Here is a 23,136-nt window from a genome sequence, read left to right as displayed (position 1 = left end):
TATGTAATCAGATTTACATGACAATTTAATTGATTAAAACATCAAACCAGTCATTTACAATAAGGTTACTTGGATGCGAATTGTTCAATGCAGAGATGTTAGAAGTGAAAAAAGTCAATTTCTGAATAATGAAGAACCATTAAAATGCAATGATTTTCTTTGTGCGAGTCATCATCTTACAGCATTTTATCACAAAATAGAAAAAAGCTTTTTTTCTATCTATCTATTTGTCTAGTATCTATCTACCTTACCTCTCCTTTGTTATATCTTAAACATGAAATACATAAATTTAATCACAGGTAGCAGACTTTCTCCATGTTTTGCGAAATGTCAAATAGATGTTAACTAGAAGTGAAAAAATTGATTTGTATTATTTGTGAATGAAATGACTCAGGTTGATCTTATAATCTTGACACAAAGGAAATATGTTACTTGGAATTGTATCACTTTATTTTAAATCTTGTGTATGAAATGTCGTAACTAATAATACAATCAGAAAAAGCAACACAATGAGTCAAAAATTGTGGAATAATACTTTCTTCATAAGAAAATCATGTTTTTAAATATATTATAATTAAATATATTATTATAGTCATGTTTAAAAATTATTATTATAGTCACGTTTAAAAATATATATTATCTGCAAATATTATTTTCACAGTTACTAAATGTTACTAGTTTTTATTTCAAAATATCAGATATCCAAAAAAAATATATATATATATTTTTAATATAAATTTTATAAATATATATATATATACATTATTGAGAAAGAAGTATCAATTGTAAAAGCACATAACAAATATAGAAATTTTGTAACATGTGAAAATTCATAAAAGGTTTATTGTACCGCCACGCATGCGCCGTAATGTCGGCATCGTTTCACGTGAAATCATTCGAAAAAATCTGTTCTACAACATTTTACGAGTTGTCACACGAAAATTTAATCGCGTGGGAATGAATTACAGTTGATTGTGCTCGCTTTTCTTTCTTAATAAAACGCGAAACGTTGTGAGGGGGAAAAATGTTGAACGATTGTCCGGAATCGGAGACAATCGGTTGTGGGTTAAGTGCTTTCAAAGAAATTGACGAGGTGACTTTTTTGATTGCGGAGTTGACAAAGGCCGATCTTTCTTCAAGCCTTGTCGAGAAGAATCGAGATCGATTTAATTTCATTCTGTCGCAATACCAGGACCAAAGACAACTACTAGACCCATATTTGGATGATATTCTACAGCCGTTGATCTGTATCATCAGAGATGAAAGTTCCACAGAAACCATGCGACATAATGCTTTCAAGTATATTTTCATTGTGATGTCTGTTAAAACGTACAAAAAAATTGTTACATACCTTCCACACGAGGTATGCAGAATTTTTCTTTTGTTTGTCTAGTATCCATCTATTTATCTTACCTCTCCTTTGTTATATCTCAAACATGAAATACATAAATTTAATCCAATGCAGGTAGCAGACCTTCTCCCTGTTCTGCGAATGCTGGAGAAACAGGATCCAAATGATGTAGAGACGTGGGAAACTCGATACGTACTTCTAATTTGGCTGTCAATAATTTCAAAGATACCATTTCCACTTTCACGTTTAGAAGTTTCGAATGTTAACGCAGAAGAGTCGATAATAGTTAGAATCTTGAAAATGTGCAAATTATTTTGCTTGTCAAAGGATGCCTGTGCCGTGGCTGCAGTTTTTCTAATCGCCAATTTCTTGTCAAGATCAGATGTAAAGAAATTGTATTTGAAGGAAATGATAATGTGGAACTTGCAGTGTGCCGAAAATGACCCTCTAAGACACGGTCCGTTAGCAGTTGTAGCAGCCATATTAAAGCACAGTGCAAGGGAAGATGTTAAGCCATATATACAAACAATTTTGGATAAAGTGTTGCAATTTCATCTGAACGACAATCCTGCAGATCTTATACGGAAATTTGGGATTAAAATTGTACAACGAATTGGACTGGTGCTATTAGGAACAAAATTAGCTTCGTGGAGATATCAAAGAACTAGTAGACCTATATGCCTAGTTCCTAATATTAGTATTAAATATAATACTGCAGAAAGTGTGGAAGATGCTAAAAATGTTTCGTTAAATCATGACGATCAGGATATTCCATCAGCGATAGAAGATATAATTGAACAACTTATACAAGGTCTTAGAGACAAGGCAATTACAATACGGTGGTCTGCTGCAAAAGGAATCGGTAGAATAACAGCAAGATTACCAATGGATTTGGCAGATGATGTTGTAGGATTTGTGTTAAATCTATTTTGTGGTCGTGAATCAGATTCTGCTTGGCATGGTGGTTGTTTAGCATTAGCAGAATTAGGAAGACGTGGTCTTCTTCTTCCTCATCGTTTGAATGATGTGATACCAGTTGTTCTTCAGGCCTTAGTATTTGATGAACCAAGAGCTTATGGTTCAATTGGATATTTGATCAGAGATGCAGCATGCTATATTTGTTGGTCATTCCCAAGAGCATATGATCCTGATATAATTCAACCATATGTAAAAGAGATTGCAGCTACGTTAATAATTGTTACTTGTTTTGATCGAGAAATTAATTGTAGAAGAGCTGCCTCTGCAGCATTTCAAGAAAATGTCGGAAGACAAGGAAATTTCCCACATGGAATAGAAATACTTACAATTGCTGATTATTTTGAAGTTGGAGTTAGGAATCATGCATACTTGAAAATTAGTACACAAATTGCACAATATGAAGAGTATACAAAGCCTTTAATTGATCATTTGGTTACCAGAAAAGTCACACACTGGGACACAGCAATTAGAGAACTTTCAGCTAAAGCCCTTTTTAATCTAACTCCTATTAATCCTAATTATGTTAAGGATACAGTTTTATTAAATTTATTAGATATGCTAAATTCTATTGATTTAAATGTTAGACATGGTGCAGTATTGGCGATTGCAGAAATCTTGGAAGCATTGTATAATTGTTGTAACGAAGAAATTGAAAATATAATTGGACTGTTGGCAGTAGAAAGTATCAGAGATATAGTCAACATTTTTAGAAAAAGAGGACAATTCAAAGGCCTAGGAGGAGAATTAATGAAACAAGCATGTGCTGTGCTTATAAAAAAATGTTCTATTGTTCATTTTCCAATTTCCACCAAGATTATTTGTAAGTTAATATCTACTATATATATCTTACTTCATTACTTCTACTACACATGTTTATACATAAATATATATACATATAAACAAAAATACAATATATTAACCCTTATCTGTCTTTTGTGTTAATTCAATATACTTTTCTTATAAAATGCAAATGATATTTATTATTAGAGTACGTGATACACAGTATATCTATGTATTATCTTGTTATTATATCAATTATGTATTCAATGTACAACTTTTTTGAAGATGCAAATAGACGTTATAGTTTTGAATATAGATGTAATAAATGAAAGTCTAAAATAAATGGTCATAACATTATACAAAACTAGAAAACACAAGATAATAATATAAAATTGAACACATAAAAGTAGAATTTTTGTGAATTTTATATTAATAAAAATTTAGTTTGTTTACAATTAATTAAAAGAAGTTAACTGTTTATCTTTTCATTATAGGTATTAATTTTTTGCCATTGTATTACTTTGATACAAAAGGATAAATTAATTTGGAAAAATGATGAACGGATGAGGGTTAATAAAAATTTACAATTATATATGCTAAAAATATAATTGAAATTCTACTTATAATGCATTGACATAAAATTTGAAAATAAAATATTAATATCCGTTTGATAATTTTTAATGATGATTACATGAAAATATTTTACAGTACATTATTATTGATACTAATTATATAAATTGAACTTAATTATATTTTATTAAATTTTATGTGGTTTTAAGCACAATATAAATAAACAAAGATAATTTTTATAGATGACTGGCAAAATCTTTTAGAAGAATGTTTAGGACATGAAGTGTCTGTAGTAAAAATAAAAGCCGCTGAAGCACACACAGAATTTTTCCAAAAGTACTATGCAAGTATGAGCAATCAAGATCGCAATATTGTCATTAATCGGTATCTTGATAATTTACAATCAAGTAATCAACTTGTTCGAATAGGTTTTGCACAGGCTATAGGTAATGTGAAAAAAATTTTTGTGAAAATTAAATCTATAATATCAATTATGACTTTTAAGATAATATACTTTTATATAAAATATCAAACATCTAAATTATTTCCAAAACTGAAGTAAAATTTCAATTAAATAAAATTGGAAATAAAAAATAATAATTAGTGTATATGCCTCTGTCAATTTTTGTAACACTTTTAATAGCACTGAAAATAATTGAAATGTATGACTTAAATGGGATACTCTGACATAAATGTATCTTCTGATTGATATTATAAATTAAATAATTATGATTATTTAACAATTAATAATTTTTTGTTAGGCCATTTCCCTTTATTTATAATTTGTGAAAGAGTAAAAGACATAATAGAAGCTCTTATTAAATGTACTGAAATATCAGAAAGTACTTTAAAATGGGCAGAAAGTAGGAAAGAAGCTATCCATGCATTGATAATGGTTTGTCAAACTCTAGGAGTAAAAGAAGCAGGTTTATTACTTATTAAATTAGAGTTTAAAATAACTAACTAATTAATTCTTTACATATTATGTAAATAATATTCTTATATTTTTTAGATAAGTGGCATATATATGTTCACGACTTGTATGATTGTTACTTATTAGCATTGAAAGAATATACTATAGACAGTCGTGGAGACATAGGAGCTTGGGTACGAGAAGCAGCAATGACTGGTTTACATGTAAAAATATTTTCAATGTCCCATATTTACATACTTCGTGAATTATTTAAATTAAGATTTTTCAAATAATTTCAGATACTAACAAACTTAGTATCACAAGCACAATTATTTTCTGTATTAAATGAGAACTTAATGGCGAATATAATTGGAGGAATTGCTCAACAAGCTGTTGAAAGAATTGATGGAATTCGGGCGCAAGCGGGAATTGTTTTCAGTGCTCTTATTCATAATGATCCTTCCTTACCAAACATTCCATATCATACAGAATTAAAAGCTATTTTTCCTTATGATGAATGCAAAGAAAGTATAGAATGGCGAATGGAATCTGCTACATTTCCACGATTTATTAAAATGTTATCTTATTCTCCCTATACAATGAATCTATTACGAGGAATTATATTTAGTGTCGGTGGCCTAAGTGAATCTTTGGTATGGAATTATGTAAATAATTGTATCTTATTTTTGGTACTTAATCATATATTTCTAACTTTCCATTTCAGGTTAAATATTCTAGTGTTTCCTTATTTTCTTATTTACAAGAAATAGACGAATTGGGACTCAAAAATTTATGTTATAAAATTTTAGATATTTTTGAAGAGAGTCATAAAAATGAAAGAATGATTACGTCAATGCTAGCTTTCTTAGATCGCTTACTTAGTTCTGGTTGCATTCAAATTATTCTTGATGATTCTGAAAACGGAATTGCAGAACGAATTTTGATGCTACTTAAACAAGAAATAAAGAATACAAATAATACCAAATTGTTAATTAGCAGTATAAATGTTTTTTGTCAACTTTTACAGGTATTCACTATATTCTAGTGTTTAATATTAAAAATAATACAACAGTTTCAAAATGGCAATAAATTTTTCAGGTACATGGACCAGTTGCAAAAAGAGCATTTTGTCAATTAAGTATTTTTCTTTGTCATAAATATAAATGTATACGAAAAGTAGCTGCAATAAGGACATATGAAGCTTTAACTCTTTATGGGGAAGAAATGGATCTTCCAGAACGAGATTTAATCAAAATTTTGACTGAATTAAATGTCACTGACTGGGAACAATCAGTTTCTGAACTCCGACCGATAAGAAATCAACTTTGTGATTTAATGAATGTACCTGCTCCTATTTTGCAAAATAAAATTGCAAATTAAGCTTTCTCTAGAATTTTTCCATTAAACTGGTAAGTAGAATTTTGATATTAATTTTCTTATAATATCAATATTAATATAGGTTATTTTCTCAAAAATAGATATTAACTTTGTTCCTAATACGGAATAATATTTATATGTATGTCAATAAAAATGTATCTAAATATTTTCTTTCTAACTTTGATTTGTCTTGAAATCTTTTAGTATTTCTCGTTATGTTTGAATTATAATCTTGATGATATTTAAACAAAAAATATTAGAACATTGTTTACTAATATATATTTATTCATAATAAATATTAAGTATGATATTACTCAATATTAATATATTATCTAAAATAAATTATTGTTTATTAATGACTAATTTTTTTATTTTAACAGACTAAGAACTTTAACTATAATATATATTATATATTTAATCCATCACAACTTTTATGATAATAAATAAAAATCATGAGTAGTAGTATAATTATTTTGTTGTATATTTTATAGATAGAATTTTTTGTTTATCAAGCCATTGGAACTTGTATTGCAACAACAACAAACATAATTTTATTTTATTTTTTAAATAAAAATATAAAAAATAAATTTGTATACTATTCTATTATTGATTTAAATCTTTTATTTTTTATATTAAATTGTTTTAAAAATATAATTTAAAAATTATGATATACATATAAATAGATTTAGTTTCAAGATAAGACGAAATCAAATGAACAAAAATGATATTTTTTGATAAGATAACCTATATAATTATAATATACAATATTTCTATTTTATAAAATATAAGGATTATTTTATATTGTATATATTTTTTATTGAATAGTACATATATAATTTTTTCTCTTCTTTTTCTTTATACAATCCGCTGTTTTAAATAATGTGTTTTTAATAGTTCTTTTAAATATTTATAAAAATATAGATTTCTTTTTATTCTATAGTCTATACCACTTTTTTCTAAATTCTACAATAAAAACAAACCACAAAAGTATAAATTATGATATAATAATGTTTTGTTATATTGGATAATTGCAGAATTTTGTATGCAATTTAAAAATAAAACACTTTTGAAAATTGGGACTTTTGCAATCATTCGATACATAAAATAAAAATATATAAATTAAATTCATTCATTTTTCATCATATAATTTCATTTTATCTTTTTTAAAATTTTCCTTGTTAATTGTAATGTTATTTTGCAAATGATAACTTAATCACGTCGTACTACATTTTGTAAAATTCATTGGTTTGCCCATTAAAAAAATATATAAATTCAACATTCATTTGTATCATATAATTTCATTTTATCTTTTTCAAAATTTTCCTTGTTAATTGTAAGGTTATTTTGCAAATGATAACTTAATAATGTCGCACTACATTTTCCTAAAATCCATTGATTTGTCCACCAATTCGAATGATCAATTTCGTTTGTTAGTGGATTTTTTGGCAGTGGACAGTTATAATGTTTCTCGTCAACAGTTTTTGATTTTTTTGGTTGATATATACTTGTGCAAACGAAACACTCAAATTCTTCAACATAATTTCCAAACTCATTAGAACTTTCCTTTCTTCTTTCTAATACCTCTTTCAATCTTTCATTTTCTATTTCATAGTTATCAATTAATTTGTGAGATAAATATTTATTATATTCAATTTCATTATTAGAAAGATTATGTAAAAAGTTGGCTAAATTTGCTGGATCTTTGAAATCAAGTACTGAGATAGCAGACATATTATTTGGAAGCCAGTCCTAAAAAACAAAATCAAAATTATATTAGTTAATTTTGTTAAATATGTATATTCACATATATTTATATATGTATAACATATTTTTCTGTATTCTAGATGTTGAATAAAGTACATAACATAAAATACAAAGCAATTGATTAATTTTGTAATATCGTTACAATCAAATTGAGAAATTTATGTTCATTCAAAGAAATCAATTAATTTAATCTATTAAAATGATTTTTAATCAAGATTGTAGTTATATAATATTTTTTAATACTTTAAATGATGGTGATCCATAATATATAGGTATAGATCCAACAATCAAGGGCCTCCATAATTTTTCAGTGATGTAATCATCACAGACTGCATTTTCAAATGCTATTGTAAACTTGTAATTGGCAATAAAAGAAAGAAAATCTTCATTGTTCAGTATTTCAAGGTAATTTTCTTTTAACCTAAATTATAATTAAATTCTTTATAAAAATAATAGTAAATAAATAACAGTACAATTATTATTTAAATATTTTACCTTTTATCAAGTTGAGCATTATTTAAACATGTGCCATATGAATCTACACGTATATATTTCATTAATTCAGCTACATAAATATCTCTGTTACTTGCAGTATCGCAATCAGATTGTATATAAAGTAATGGTGCCAAATTTCTTTCACGCAATAATTTTGTCTTTTCTTTTGTAGATATAAAATACTTCTTACCTGAAAAATCAGAGTTTTTTAACTATTAACATAATGTGTTATTGATTGACTTGTGTTATAAAAATATGTGATTTTCTTTTCGCGCTAAATAACATTTATAATACTGTAATAACATAATATAATGCTGTAATAAGGGCAGAAAGATTATTTAGCAATTTTAATATGTATATCTTTATTATATTTACTTAATAATTCTGTGATTCCAGGTAGATCTACAAGAGTTAGAGGTACATCACTGAATCTGCTAAATGTCGAAGTGTATGTGAAAAGATTCAATGTTTTCTGTTGAAGTAATATTGGATTATTTCTTGGAGATTCTTCGTGAAGCAAACCCCATGGAATTTTATCAGATTTCCACTTTGGTAAATCATCAATTTGGAAACTACTACCGTAGAAAAGGAAACTCTGAAAATTAAGGACAATATAAATTTCCAATAATAATTTTAGTTAATTTGCACATTTATAATAAATATAAATTTTATTAAATTTATAATAAATTTAATAAATTTTAAGTAATTAAATTTATAATAATAAATTGATTAATTTTTATTTAGTAATAATGTTAGTTTTTAACTATCTTAATTTTAATAAGTTCAATAGTCATGAATGAAAAATGTATTATAATTGAATTTGTAATGATAATCCTACGTGAAAATTTAGAGAATAGTTAGAATTTTTTAAATTTTCAATATCTTTCAGAATTTATTTCTAACAAATTGTATATAAAACTCTATATATATTATATACATTACTTTTATTTGTTTATGGTATTGAAAGGACCGATTACTTGTAAAATAACATTGGTAATTTCCACAATCCCGTAATTTCTCATTTCCAAAAGGTGTCCACCATAAAATTATGGGTATCGCTATAAAAGCATGATGAAAAAATATGTATTAATATCTCTTTAATTTTTATATTTTTGTTTTATATACTTTTATAAAGATATTATTAACATGAAGACTTGATGCATTTATATACCTGGATGATATAATCTATTATCAATTTGAATTAAGTAGATCTGTTAATCACATTGGTAATTTATATTAAAGCTATATATTTTAATAACTAAATATTAATGTATTTAAATAGTAACATATATTAACATCAATAAGTTTTAGCATAATGTATAATACTCATATGCATATATTAAATGCTGTGATATATTTTATATTGTAATATGTATTATATATACAAACATATATATACTATGTATATATGTTGTTAATAATATAAGACATCTTATTAATAAATATAAAATACCTGATAAATTATTATACTCAAAGATAAGGTAATGATTGTTGCAAATATAAAATACATTTTCTGAGAAAAATACAACATTCTGTAATTATTTAACTTTAATATTTGATAAGACGTTTATTTTCATTGTATTCATTGTATGTCTTATTATTGATTTTGTGTTTTTGAACGTATTTCATTTTTATATTACTTAAAATGTTTGATAATATCAATCATTTAATTTTTATAAAGAGATATTTATAAAAAAATTATATTTTGGTACATTTTGTTAAATAAATATAGTTCTTGTTCTTGAATATAAATTTTATTGATTTTAATTGCTTTTATTATTAAATTTATATTATCCAAATTTAAAGATAAGGAAATACTGTATTATTAAAAAATTTTTTGTTAAATGTATTTTGAAGATATAAAGTTTCAAAGTGTATGAAAAAGTATAATGTATACATGCACACTTCTATAATAAATTTGAGGTTAAGTTACAGATGTCATGCATTTTTTTACGATAAAAAGATAATGATTAACATTCAAAACACATAAATTTGTAATTATTTATTACGCTTTTCTCTTGAACACGATAGATACTATAATTTTTATCAAATCGTTATTTGTTGTTGGAGTTAATTATTTTAAATTATTTTGAATTATCTGCAAATTATTGAGAATATATTAATAAAATATATACAATTAATATGTAGATAGAAATAGATTAATGAAAAAAGAAATTTAAAATCGATCATTTAAAGAAATAATCGAAAATGTATATATGTATTTATAAATATATTATGTATTTATACATGTATAAATGTATTATGTATTTAATTACAAAGATGTCTTTAATTTATAAATATTTTGCACTAAAATTGTATAAAATATAGTATTTATTTATTATTAAAAAATAATGTTAATGATGACAGGATCATATAATGTATATTCAATTTAATCATTATCATTTGCGTCAAATTAATCATATGTATATTCAATTTAATTATTTCATATGTATATTCAATTTAATTATCTTCGTTAAAATTAATTAGTATCTATTTTATTTTGTTTATTTTATATATTTATACATTTTTATATATGTTTTTTATCATATATGTATGTATATATATTACGTATATATTTATGTATTTTTAAATATATAAAAAACATATATAAACGTATGTCTGTTTCTTCTTCTTTATAAAATAATTGAAAAATATAATATTTCGAGAACAAATTATTTCTGTAACCTACATATATACAAGGTGCCCCGCTTTAATCTATAAATTGCAATTATCTTCATAACTGTTCGTTATTCGAAAAAATACAATTTTTTCTGTTTCAATGAGGCAGCAATTTAGTGCAGTTAGTTTGTGGATGCGTAAAGGAAATATGAAGGTCAATACTATTTTTTTTTTTTTTTTATGAATGGAATCACAATTAAGTTCTTTCACGATGTAGTAGGCCATTCCCAATAAAAAATATATTAATGTTGAAAAAAGAAATATTTCAATTTTAATTTTACAAAATATACCTATACAAATATAAACCTATACATATATCCATGAAACACATAGAGAACTTTCTAAAGATTTGCAAAGGCAAGTCGGTCATGGTTACGATCACGGTTGCGATCAGGATTACGATCATAGTCATGGTTACAGTCACGCTTCTGACTTCTCTTTGACGGTCAACGAACTGTTTCTCTTCTCCTTTTTTTATTCATTCTTCCTTTCTCTCTATCCAGTTACAGTTTTCCTAATGATGTTGCTAGATGCATCTAGAATCTAGGCTGTTCTAAGACAAACTCTGCTGCTAAATGAACTATTTATTTAGAACAACTGGACAATTTTGTAATATACTTTTGTAATATTAATTGTAATATTAATAATATTAAATCTCAGACTTTAGTACAAGTTTAATGCATGTTAATTTTTTAAAATATATAAACTATATAGTACAACAATAATATATTATACATATTATAGACTATCTTGAAATAAATTCTGTTGCTATAAATGATAAACTATTTATTCAAAACAATTAGAAAACTTTATAATCTTCTTTGGATATTATTAAATCTCAGGTTGTAGTCTGTACAAGTTCAGTATGTAATATTTTATGATATATAAAATATATAAAACAATAATAATATGTTATATGTATTACATGTATATTATAAGTTCTAACATGTGAAAAATTATAATATTGATTGTAATTATAATTTAAGAAATATCTCTATTCGTATACATATGTTTATACACTTTTTTTTTCTTTTCTATCGATTACGTTTATATAAATTCATTTACATTCATATGCGATCTTAGTCGTAATAACTTGAATAAAGTGCTTGATATACAAGTGGATAACGCATATCATAAAATGAAGTTTTTTCATTTGAATTTTTATTGACAAGTATTTACGTAACTTTTTTATAATAATGATATGATATATAATTTATCAACAAAAATTAATAATTTCTAAGTAAACAGGATATATAATGTATGGCCTAAAAGTCTAAATTCAATCTCAAATAAAAGAAATTTAAAACTGTTCTGCGTCCGCAATTTGAAAAAAAAAGTTAAATTAATCTTGTTAGATACGCTCCAAAGTTTTAAACTTCCTGAATGAAAAGAGATGAGATTCTGAATATTCAATTGACATATATTTATTAATAATTAGACACCGTTGACCTTGTTTTATTGCTTATTATAATGAAATTAATAATCGGTATATAACTATATATATTAATATATATGTACATATTAAATATAAAAATTTCAGGTTACATAAATTTCGAGGAATTAAATTGTCTCATTGTTTAAAAATAAATGATAAATTTCAATTACACAGCGAAATGCCATTTAAAATTTTTTTCTCAGAAATTGAGTTCTGTGAAAGAAATACATATTATTCTGTCAGCACTATTTGCGCTAAAGTGATATATTGATTTAAAGTTAAAAAAAAAAAGAAACACAAATAGACAATATATTTATTTTTGTTATTCTGTTATTTCTGTATTTTAAATCTAGTTCCAAATGTCTACTTTACTAGCAATATATTTGATTTGTGAATTATGCACCATTTATCAGTTTTAAAATATAATTGGTGAAATTTTAAATGACCTTTGAAAAAGATAATTATGGAAGAAACTCTGTATCGAATATAAAGAGGACAAAATAACTGTATATCGTTTAACTGTAAATTCTCTAAGGAATTAAGATTAAGTTCCTAATTACATCTGTATCTGTTTTTGCGAGGGAGGTCTAATTAGGAAATTCCATTATACACTCAAACCAATAAAAATATATTTATACAAAATTTTGTTTTATATAAATATATTTCATAATTCTTAAGTAATTAGAATATATATAAATAATTAAGAATATATATCGTATAAAAACTTTATTTCATAATTTATTTAATTTATATAACTATTTTAATATTTTTCTCTAGTATTACATAGAAGTAGCTTTAGTAGAATTTAAAACGATCTTTCGCTGGAAACTTAATGATTTGTATGATTTGTACGATTGAAAACATTTTAACAAAGTATCTAAATTATAATATATTATAATGTATTATATGTAAAATATAAGTGTATCTTTTACAATTCCAATTTACTGAACATACATATGTTTATTGCAAGTTTTATTATATATACAATTATTGATAAAAATATTACTGATAACAATTATTTTAATGAAACTTAAATATTTCGTAGTTATTTACATAAAATTGTTATGACAAATATTAGAAGATTACAATTTATTAAATTATATAAAAATATATAATTAATTAAAATAATTATAAAACTAAAATTAAATTATAATTATAAAATTAAAAGGTAAAACAGATATAAATAATTGTAGAAACTACTTGCGCATATATATATATATATATATATATGCACAAATACAACACAAAAATATTTTGAATGTTTCACAAAAGGAGTTTAATTATATGAAATATGAAGTATAAATTATATGAAAAAGGAATAAATGATTATAAAAAGATAAATAAATTAAAAAAAAAGAAGCGGGAAGTATATAAAAATGTCATCGAAGAAACAACAATTACAAAAGTATTAGGGTCGTCGATCTGTGGGTTCACAGTACTCCGGAAAGCCGACAGTTCGATGCATGCTTATTCCCCACCTTTTCCTCTTTCTGTATCCTCTGTCTATCGTTCGCGACCCCCTTATTAAAACGCGCACGCGCGACATTCTGGTAAAATTTTGCAGGGCCGTACGAATTTAAAGACACGCTATCTCCACTGCATGTAACTACTCATTCACCATCAGTAAATTGTTAATGTCACGCATAACTGTGCGTTGCATGAGTCAACGTTATGGTGTCGAGCAGCTTTTACAACGCAGGTAATTAGTAAGAATAATTATAAGAAAGAAACAGAAGAATTTTACGACATCCCCGGCAATATTACATTTCATATACAGTCCTGACCTGAATGGTGGAGTCAGATTTTGCGCATGCGTCGGAAGTCCTGAGAGATCCTTAACACAAACTGAGAAGAACAAGCGAGTTAAGTCAGTTGTTGGCTGGATATACTTTGTTGTGGCGAATATAATTCGTCGCTCGTGACTTGTATCTTCTATTGCGATACATTCTGTCTCTATCATTGTTCTTTAGTGGTTTTTCAAGACTAAACACATACTTTTCCACCTGGTAAGCATATAAATGTACCTAGCAACAAAATCGTAATATTTTATTTAAAATTTTTATTACATTATCTTTATTCTATATATATATATATATATATATATATATATATATATATATATATATATATATATATACGTGTCCATATACTCGCGTTAATTATAAATTTTGAACTGTAGATATTATTATATCTATATTATTGTTGTTTATTTGTCATTCGTCGATTATTGAACAAATGAAATTAATTCGCCGCAAAATTTTAATTAACATTATACTTCAGTCGTTTTATTTAATCATATCTTTAAAAACATTTATTTTTTTTGGATACTTTAAATGTATTTTATCTTTATCAGTTTTTTAGAATCTTCTAATTTAATGTTTCGACTTAACATATTATCCGATTAATTATTCTACATTTCTAATTCAATTTTTGATGTTTAATATTCGATATTATTGCAACATTTTAATCCGTATTTGTTATGCAGAGGTAGGTTTTGTCAAACTGGGTGGATGGAACGTCAGTCATTGTTCTGGCTTTCGTATCGTGCTATTGATTTTGCATTATGGTTTAATTAACTGATTTTTGACTCGTATATCTTTGTACTTCTACGTATAATTTCCATCCTCGTTGCTGGTGATTTAATTTCGAAATACAATGTATTTACATCAATAAAAATTATTTTGTAGTATAATACAGCGAATATAAGAAACTTATCAAGAACTTAGTAATACATTGTATTTTATTGATTTAACGTACGACTGTTGAAAACAAATATATTAATTTTTGTTAAACAAGTATTTATTGTGATAATAATAAAGCAAAGGGAGATTAATCAATCAACTGACGAAAAAAAAAAAAGAATTCAATTTTCTTCATATATAATTTCTTTTACATATTTTACTAATTTATCCGACAATAATGTTGCAACGTTGAATAAAACATTGGGACTTACAAATGAAAAGGATACAACATACCATTTCTAGAACTAGAGGTGGACGATCAATAAAAATTAATAGGGATCATTCGTTAAAGAAAAAAAAGTTTAACAAACAATAAAATACATTTTCTTAACAAGAAACATTAAATACATTTTCTTAAAAGAAATTGGCCCCACCCAGGCGGCGGAAACCACGTAGGAAATGAGTCACGGACTCACGAGGGTTGAAAATAAAATGTATCTTAAGACTTTCGGAATAAAGGCAATACTCTAAGTTGGGAACTGTATTTTAAAAATTATCATTCGAGGGGAGAGGTCAGGCTTACGCGTATGTACAGGGTGTCCCGAATTTAAATGTCGAGATGTCCGGTAACGTACAGAAAAATCGATGAATTAAGAGAGAGAAATCTAAAGTCCTTTAAAAATTTGGTTAATTTTAGAGAAAATCGTGAAGAAAGGAAAGAAAAAATTTTTCATTTGGCACAGTAAGTTTATTCGATGCCATTCAACTCAGGAGAGTAACTGAGAGACCAAACCTTAGTTTGGTACAGGCACGATTATTTTGAACAAAATATTGACAACCATTATTTTGAACAAAATATTTGAAAGATGATTGTTTAAGTAACACATCGTTTTGTTTGGCTCGATCTTGAAATAATTCTAGTTAGATTTGAAATTTAATTGAGATAAATTTGAAATCGATATTAAACTAATTTAAAATATATTATATTTATATTAAAATATAAAAATATAAAATATTAAAATAATTTTATTTGAATCAGTAAATGATTTTTCTTGAAATTAACTCATCGTTTGACTATCGAATGAAATAATATTTCATTTCATTTTGTATTTTGCATTTGTTTCTGCAACTGTAGGAACTGCTAATTTTTCAAATTAGTTTCTGATTCTATTGTGTACGCTTCACCTTCTGCTAGGATAATTTGTTATTATATTTCGATTAATACAAATGAAGAATTATTTGAAAATAATCCATTTGATTTGAACTCAAGATAAAGTTACTTTTTGAGTAAAATTAAAAGATTATAAATAAATGAGTGATAAAATAATTCATTATTTGAAATTGTTATTTGTTTATCTTTATATCGAATAAAATTTGTCCAATTCTGTTATAAACTATAATAGTAATGATAGAAACGCAACATATAGTAACAATAGAAATGTACAATAGTACAATATACAAGATGTCCTAAATTTAAATGTCAAAACTTTGAGCTTTGATGAGAGTGTATAGAGGATTAATAAAAGGAAATCCTTTAAAAATGTTCTCGATTTTGTTTCATTTTGGAGAAAAAAAAACACAAAGAAGTTTTCATTTTTTCACTTATTCAGCAGGCCATTCAACTCGGGAGAGCAATTGTCAGACCAAATTATAAGGTGCAATGCACCAAACATCATTAGAATAATGTCTATGCTGCAATCAGAGTGCAGTTAACGTTTGATGTAATGCTTGCATTGCTGTGAGAAGCAAGTATTTTGAACAGTATCTTTATTAAAGAGGTGATATAGATTATAGATAACAATAGATGGTATTACAAGATGATAATACGGTAATAACGCTAAGTAAATAGTAAATAAATAAATGGAAAAACTAAAACCTTTTTGTTTCTTTTTTTATGAGCTTTTCCAGAATGGAGCGAAAACGAGCAAATCTCAAAAGGACCTTTTTCTCTTAATCTTATCAGTCCCCTATATGCTCCTGAAGTTTTGATATCTAATTTAAGATGCCCTATATATGCATGTCTGTGTAAAATAAATTTTATCCCGAAATAGAATGATTGTACTATTGATAAAATTGTATTTACGTACTTATAAAAAATAATTTTGTACATTTCACATTTCATATATATATTATAGAATTGTATCTCTGTACTTATAAAAAATAATTATTTTATATATTTCATACATCTTTTTCAACGAATAATTTAATAGTTCATAATAATAATAATGTCATATCTTCTAACATATTACTTTATTATTTATAATTACAATAAGCATATTGTTCTGCTGCACTGAATTAAAAAGTTAAAAAAAGATGCAATTCATATTTAATTACAGAAGCTGCCTGAGTGTTTTTGTGTTTTTAAATAACGATCGATTCGACGAAAGAAACAATGCAGGCTAACGGTGCTGAAAATGTCGGTTCTGAAAATATAAACGACAAATCGGGATGGACAGTAAGTATTAATTATTGGAAACAGTACATCTTACTTTTAATAAATCATATTTTATATGTTATTTACTTATATATATATATATATATATATATATATATATATATATACTACATAATATTATTTATACATTACTTCAGTTTTAAAATGTTTAAAAATTATTTTATTTGCGAATCAGGACTTAAAATTACAAATTTAATTTATTTTAATAAGTTTTAAGAAATAAATGTCATTGAATTATATATACTGCAATTAATTTATTCTAATTAAAAATTAAATTAATTTATTCTAATTGGATAGGATATTTTAAAAGTTGATATTTTTTAATACTCACTTAATTCATTTCTAGGTTGGATTGATAAATGGGAAGTTCAAATATCTTACAGCTGAAACTTTTGGATTTAAAATTAATGCAAATGGTTCAAGTTTAAAGAAAAAGCAATTGTGGACTTTAGAAGGTAGTGAACAGCAAGTTTTCCTTCGATCCCATCTAGATCGTTATTTAGCAGTGGATCAGTTTGGAAATGTCACTTGTGAGGCAGAAGATCCTAGTGATCCTGGTTGTGCCTTTCAAATACAACTAGCTTCTGATGGTATGTAAAATATATATTTGATACAATATAAATTTATTTTTATCATTAATTTTTCCAAATGAATGACAAATTATATTAATGTAATATAATAAGTGTAAAATATATATTATATATTTTATCTTATATCTTAATTGTAAAAGATATTTTATCAATTGTGAAAAATATGTATAAATGTGTATGTATGTCCTAATAAAATAAGCAATTATAATCTATGAATCACATGAAAATTCTCATAAAATTATCAAAGAAAAGTCAAATAGTTAAATGGGTATATAAAGTTTTAAGTGCTAGTAAATAAAATAATAACAAATCTAAAATATATGACCAAATGATCAGATTGCTTACTTTTTAAAAACTTTTATCGCATATTATACGAGATTTTCATTACTATTTACTTCCATCTACTTTCATAGATTGTATATATTATATGGAGCTGAGTAGCAAGTTATTTTATTTAATTCTACACAAAACGACAAAATATGCTCTTAAATATTGTGAATAACTATATATTAAAAACTTCCATTAAATTATTTAGTATGATTTTCTAATCTTTTTTAAAAACAATTAGGAAGCGGAAGATGGGCTCTGAAAAATATTCAGAGAGGATATTTCCTGGGTTCTAGTCAGGATGAACTTAAATGTATGGCTAAAGCTCCAAGTGAAGCAGAATATTGGCTGGTACATCTTGCTGCTAGACCTCAAGTAAATAATTTTCTTACATATTACGAAATGAAAAATAGAAAATTTAAGAATATTAGTTACATTCTTCAATATATAGAATGAACAACATAACTTGATTATCTTAAATATTTTAGTCGTTAATTGTCAGATATCTCAGATATCTCACAAGACAATGTTTTAAAGAGACAAATATTAATGATTAAAACATATTATGATAAAAAAAAATTTTCTTAAATTCATATTTTTTGATATTTTAAAATCACCAATGCTTCTTAAATGAAATTAAATATTATTATTATCATAATGAAACAATATAGTGTAATATAAGGTATTATGATCTTCACATATACTTAATGTGTTTAAAATAATGGTCACAAACTTCAGTATGTTTTTACAAATCTTAGATTAGACTATATTGTCAAACTTATTGTTGTCAACTATAGATAATTAAATATTTAATATACAATAGTGGTGCACTGAAAATTGATAAATATCATTTTGTGTACATGCATTTGGGGTAAAAAATCTGCTTTTGAGTTATATTATAACTTATGCTTTATCTTATATATTGTGAGGATATTCAAAAATGTTAATTTGTAATTTTATTTAAAAAACAAATACAATTTTCAATATTTATTAATTTTATAAAAAATGTAATAAATAAACTAAAATCGAATAACCAGGATAACTTATTTTTGCAAAGTTAATTTATTAAAATCGAAATTATATAAAAAGTAATCCTTATTGTTAAGAGTAATGAAATTTATTAATATTCCATTGTAATATTTTAAATTAAATATAAAAATTAATTTAATTTACTAAATATTTAATGAGTTGCTATTTTTATGCATTGTAACAAATAGATATTACATTAAAATCTGTTTCAATTTAATTTTAATTGGTTTCTTAAATTTGTTTTAGGTAAATTTAAAATCTGCTGGAAGAAAACGATTTGCTCATTTAAGTGCAACGCAAGATGAAATTCACGTTGACGCACCAGTCCCATGGGGAGAAGATACACTTTTTACTTTAGAATTTCGTCCTGCTTCGATAGAAGACGATGGCGAAGAACATTCCAAATTTGAAGGTGGTCATTATGCTTTGCATACTTGTAACAACAAGTATTTGGCACGTGATGGAAAACTTTTGGATTCTTGTACTCGGGATTGTCTTTATGCAGCTGAATTTCATGCTGGATTACTTGCACTCCGGTTAGAATTATTAATATATCTTTTCTATTCTACATCTATTGATATTATAGTATAACATTTTCTTGCAGAACTAAAAAAAACTATTTATATTTTATTGTTTGATAACTGTTTATGTTATATTGCTGTTAAGTCAATTAATATGTATAGTAGAATAATTTAATTATTTATATCATTTTTTATTTTGATTCAAAATGTATTAATTCAGCCCAATAATATATTTTTATTAAGATAAATTCTGATTGTCTGATTGTCATGTACATTATAGTTTAAATGATATAGTTGTCTTCAAGATCATGATTAGTATAAAAATATAAATTTTGATTAATTAGAGATTTGTACGGGGCATATTTGGCACCTATCGGAAGTAAGGCAGTTCTTAAATCAAGATCAACAACTGTAACTAGAGACGAGTTGTTCTCTTTGGAAGAATCATTACCACAAGCGTCTTTTGTTGCTGCTTTAAATCAACGATATGTATCTGTGAAACAAGGTACCTTTTTCTAACATGTCTTAATTGTTTTTATCGTCCAATTTATAATATTAGATTTATAATACTTAATTATAAATTATTATCAAATTATATTAATTAATAGTTATTATCAAGCCAGTATATTTTTTTCGTTTCTAATTTCTAATTTCAATTTATTTGATTCTTAATTAACGTTAATCTCAACTTATGACTGTTTCGTTAAATGATAATAACATTCATTGTGACTTCTAGGAGTTGATGTAACAGCTAATCAGGATGAAATTTCTGGACATGAAACTTTTCAATTGGAATTTGATCGTGTAACTAAAAGATGGTATGTACGTACCATGCAAGATCGTTATTGGAGTCTTGAAGCAGGAGGTGGAATCCAGGCATCAGAACATAAGCGTTCGTCTAATGCTTTGTTTGATTTGATTTGGCAATCGGAGGATGGTACAGTAGCTTTGCGTGCGAACAACGGCAAATTTTTAGCAACAAAGCGTTCTGGCCATCTTTACGCCAACGCAGATTCTGTAAACGGATTGGATTCAGATGCTAGCAAATATTATTTCTACTTGATGAACAGACCTGTTTTAGTATTACGTTGTGAACAAGGATTTGTTGGACCTAAAAGTGCAGCTAGTTCGAAATTAGAATGCAACAAAGCTATTTATGAAACTATCAGAGTAGAAAGATGTGAACGTGGAATTGTTAGATTTAAAGGTAACGAACCTATTCATTAATTATTCTTTTTATATAATATATAGTATTACCAAAATTATAGTTCTCGCAGTTTTGGATAATTGAGATTGCTGAAAGGATTTCTTTGTAAACAAAAATTAAGAATTTGATTTTAGAATTTAATAGTAATTCAATAAAAGTGTTACAAACAAAAATTAGACAGAAAAAAATTGATTAATTGAAAAAATAATTTTTTTCATTAAAAGCAAGTTTGTATTTCAGGTCAAAACGGTAAATACTGGCATGCAGATAGCGAAGGAGTAACCGTAGATTCTGATATACCTTCTGATGGATTTTATTTAGAATTACGAGAACCTTCTCGTATTTGTATTAAACATAATGATGGAAGATATCTCACTGCAGGAAAAAATGGAGCATTGCGTCTTGGAGAAACAGATTACGAATCTGCTACAAAGTGGGAATTTTAATCAACTAAACAATGATATGTGCTATGTTCTTTTAAAATTTTATACAATCAGTATTAATTTTATTCATTTAAAAAGATTATATTTAATAAATATTCAAATTTTTTATAAAAAAAAGTTTAGAAATATGAACAATCTAAGCCGAAAACTTTGTTACAAGGTTTAATAACTTTTATTTTTTATGTTTGTACATTTTGATACATTTCTTCTACATTGATTCATATATTCATCTTCATCTTCATTTGAGAAATGAAGAAAAATTAAAAAGTAACAAGAATATACCTTTAAAAGAACATAGCTAAAATTCATTGTCCTTTTTATAGCTTCGAGTGTAATCTAATCTGATATTTACAAGTACGGAAAGAGCTCCTATCGAGTACTTAACTAGAAGTACATCGTCAAATGAATTTTTTACGATTTTTTAATATTTTTAACTACGACTTTTTCTATTCATAAAATACCGTACAAGACTGATCATTCGCATGTTTACAGAATAATTAGCGGTTATTACATCGTACTTGAATAACGTTTTAATATGATTTATTATTTTTTGCTCATAAAGTAATTGAATAATATTTGAGCATATAAATTAAAATTTATTTTCTGATTTAATATATTGCTCGCAATATTGTTTATTTTTCAATATTTAATACTTAATCGATCGGTAAGAACATTATTATATATATTAACAAAATTTTCTTAATTCTCTAATCACATCATCTTTAAAATCAATAGTAAAAAGTTTATTGTAGTAATTTTTAATGTAAATATATTTTTGATATTTTATAACATATATAATTAGTATTTGTATTACGTGATCATCGTGTTAATAATTTTCAAAAATATAATATACGCGACACGAAGAACGCCCGATCATTTAAGTATTTAAAAAATTCTGCTTTTCTAGTCTTTATATTAATATATTAATATCAGTAATGACTAATGTCGAATTTCTATAAAGCAATTCATACACTAGACGGCGCATTTTGAAATTTGTTCATAAGTAATATACATAGTATTTTTCAGTTGATGAAAATAATCATTCTATATGATAAATGTATTTTCTTTTCATTATAGAACTATATGCTACTAACATAAACGCACAAATATGTCATTAATGTAAACTTGCTATCTAGTGTACACGTTTCTAAAAGAAATCGATGCAATAATCGAATTAATCTGTATAATTTGACGTCATGCTTTCTTTTACATAAGAAATTCACATTCCGTGAGCTGTGCAATGGTCGAAACGTTTTTACAGCTATTTCTACGAAAAAAAACTTCAAATTATAGCCCGCTATAGGAAACTAAGGTATAAATTTTATATATCGACTAGTATTAGTTCTGTGGGCGTGTAATTTATCAATTAGCTTATAAGTGAAATTTTTCTTTTTTCTTTTTCGTCGAGTTTTAATATTTTTGAAATATATTGATATCACAATTCGACAAAAAAAAAAAAAAAGAAAAATTATTTTTCGATATGCTTTTTACCATTTATACGATACTTTTTTTTATCTGCTCTCTATTTTTTTTTTTTTTTT

The 23,136-nt window shown here is 25.2% G+C and overlaps 3 protein-coding genes across 5 annotated transcripts; 2 read left to right on the top strand and 1 right to left on the bottom strand.

Moving 5' to 3' along the window:
- The first annotated feature begins 849 nt into the window (after window positions 1-849).
- On the top strand, window positions 850-8,138 carry LOC122529199 (tubulin-specific chaperone D). The gene is made up of 9 exons (XM_043655038.1): window positions 850-1,363; window positions 1,466-3,149; window positions 3,922-4,125; window positions 4,441-4,605; window positions 4,692-4,816; window positions 4,892-5,245; window positions 5,317-5,619; window positions 5,691-6,001; window positions 8,006-8,138. Exons 1-8 carry the CDS (start codon window positions 1,025-1,027, stop codon window positions 5,970-5,972), a joined length of 3,456 nt encoding a protein of 1,151 aa, XP_043510973.1. The 5' UTR covers window positions 850-1,024; the 3' UTR covers window positions 5,973-6,001; window positions 8,006-8,138.
- On the bottom strand, window positions 6,933-16,711 carry LOC122529213 (alpha-(1,3)-fucosyltransferase 10). 3 transcript variants are annotated; one of them, XM_043655072.1, is made up of 7 exons: window positions 16,647-16,711; window positions 9,400-9,413; window positions 9,171-9,286; window positions 8,604-8,823; window positions 8,229-8,418; window positions 7,977-8,154; window positions 6,933-7,718 (listed from the first exon to the last, which is right to left on the bottom strand). In XM_043655072.1, exons 1-7 carry the CDS (start codon window positions 16,697-16,699, stop codon window positions 7,242-7,244), a joined length of 1,248 nt encoding a protein of 415 aa, XP_043511007.1. In that variant the 5' UTR covers window positions 16,700-16,711; the 3' UTR covers window positions 6,933-7,241. The 3 variants fall into 3 exon arrangements, with proteins under 3 accessions (XP_043511007.1, XP_043510998.1, XP_043511016.1); XM_043655063.1 differs by lacking the exon at window positions 16,647-16,711 and adding an exon at window positions 9,682-9,892 and having other exon boundaries at window positions 9,400-9,439; XM_043655081.1 differs by lacking the exons at window positions 9,171-9,286; window positions 9,400-9,413; window positions 16,647-16,711 and adding an exon at window positions 9,682-9,888.
- Window positions 14,162-22,121, top strand: LOC122529206 (protein singed). Its single transcript, XM_043655049.1, has 8 exons — window positions 14,162-14,348; window positions 17,360-17,478; window positions 17,825-18,068; window positions 18,637-18,770; window positions 19,671-19,960; window positions 20,290-20,450; window positions 20,682-21,152; window positions 21,393-22,121. Exons 2-8 carry the CDS (start codon window positions 17,416-17,418, stop codon window positions 21,596-21,598), a joined length of 1,569 nt encoding a protein of 522 aa, XP_043510984.1. The 5' UTR covers window positions 14,162-14,348; window positions 17,360-17,415; the 3' UTR covers window positions 21,599-22,121.
- The last annotated feature ends 1,015 nt before the right edge of the window (window positions 22,122-23,136 follow it).

This window comes from Frieseomelitta varia, unplaced genomic scaffold (genome assembly GCF_011392965.1).
Source record: "Frieseomelitta varia isolate USP_RPSP 00005682 unplaced genomic scaffold, Fvar_1.2 scaffold_131, whole genome shotgun sequence".
Taxonomy (NCBI): Eukaryota; Metazoa; Arthropoda; class Insecta; order Hymenoptera; family Apidae; genus Frieseomelitta; species Frieseomelitta varia.
This window is presented reverse-complemented; position numbering and strand designations above follow the sequence as displayed.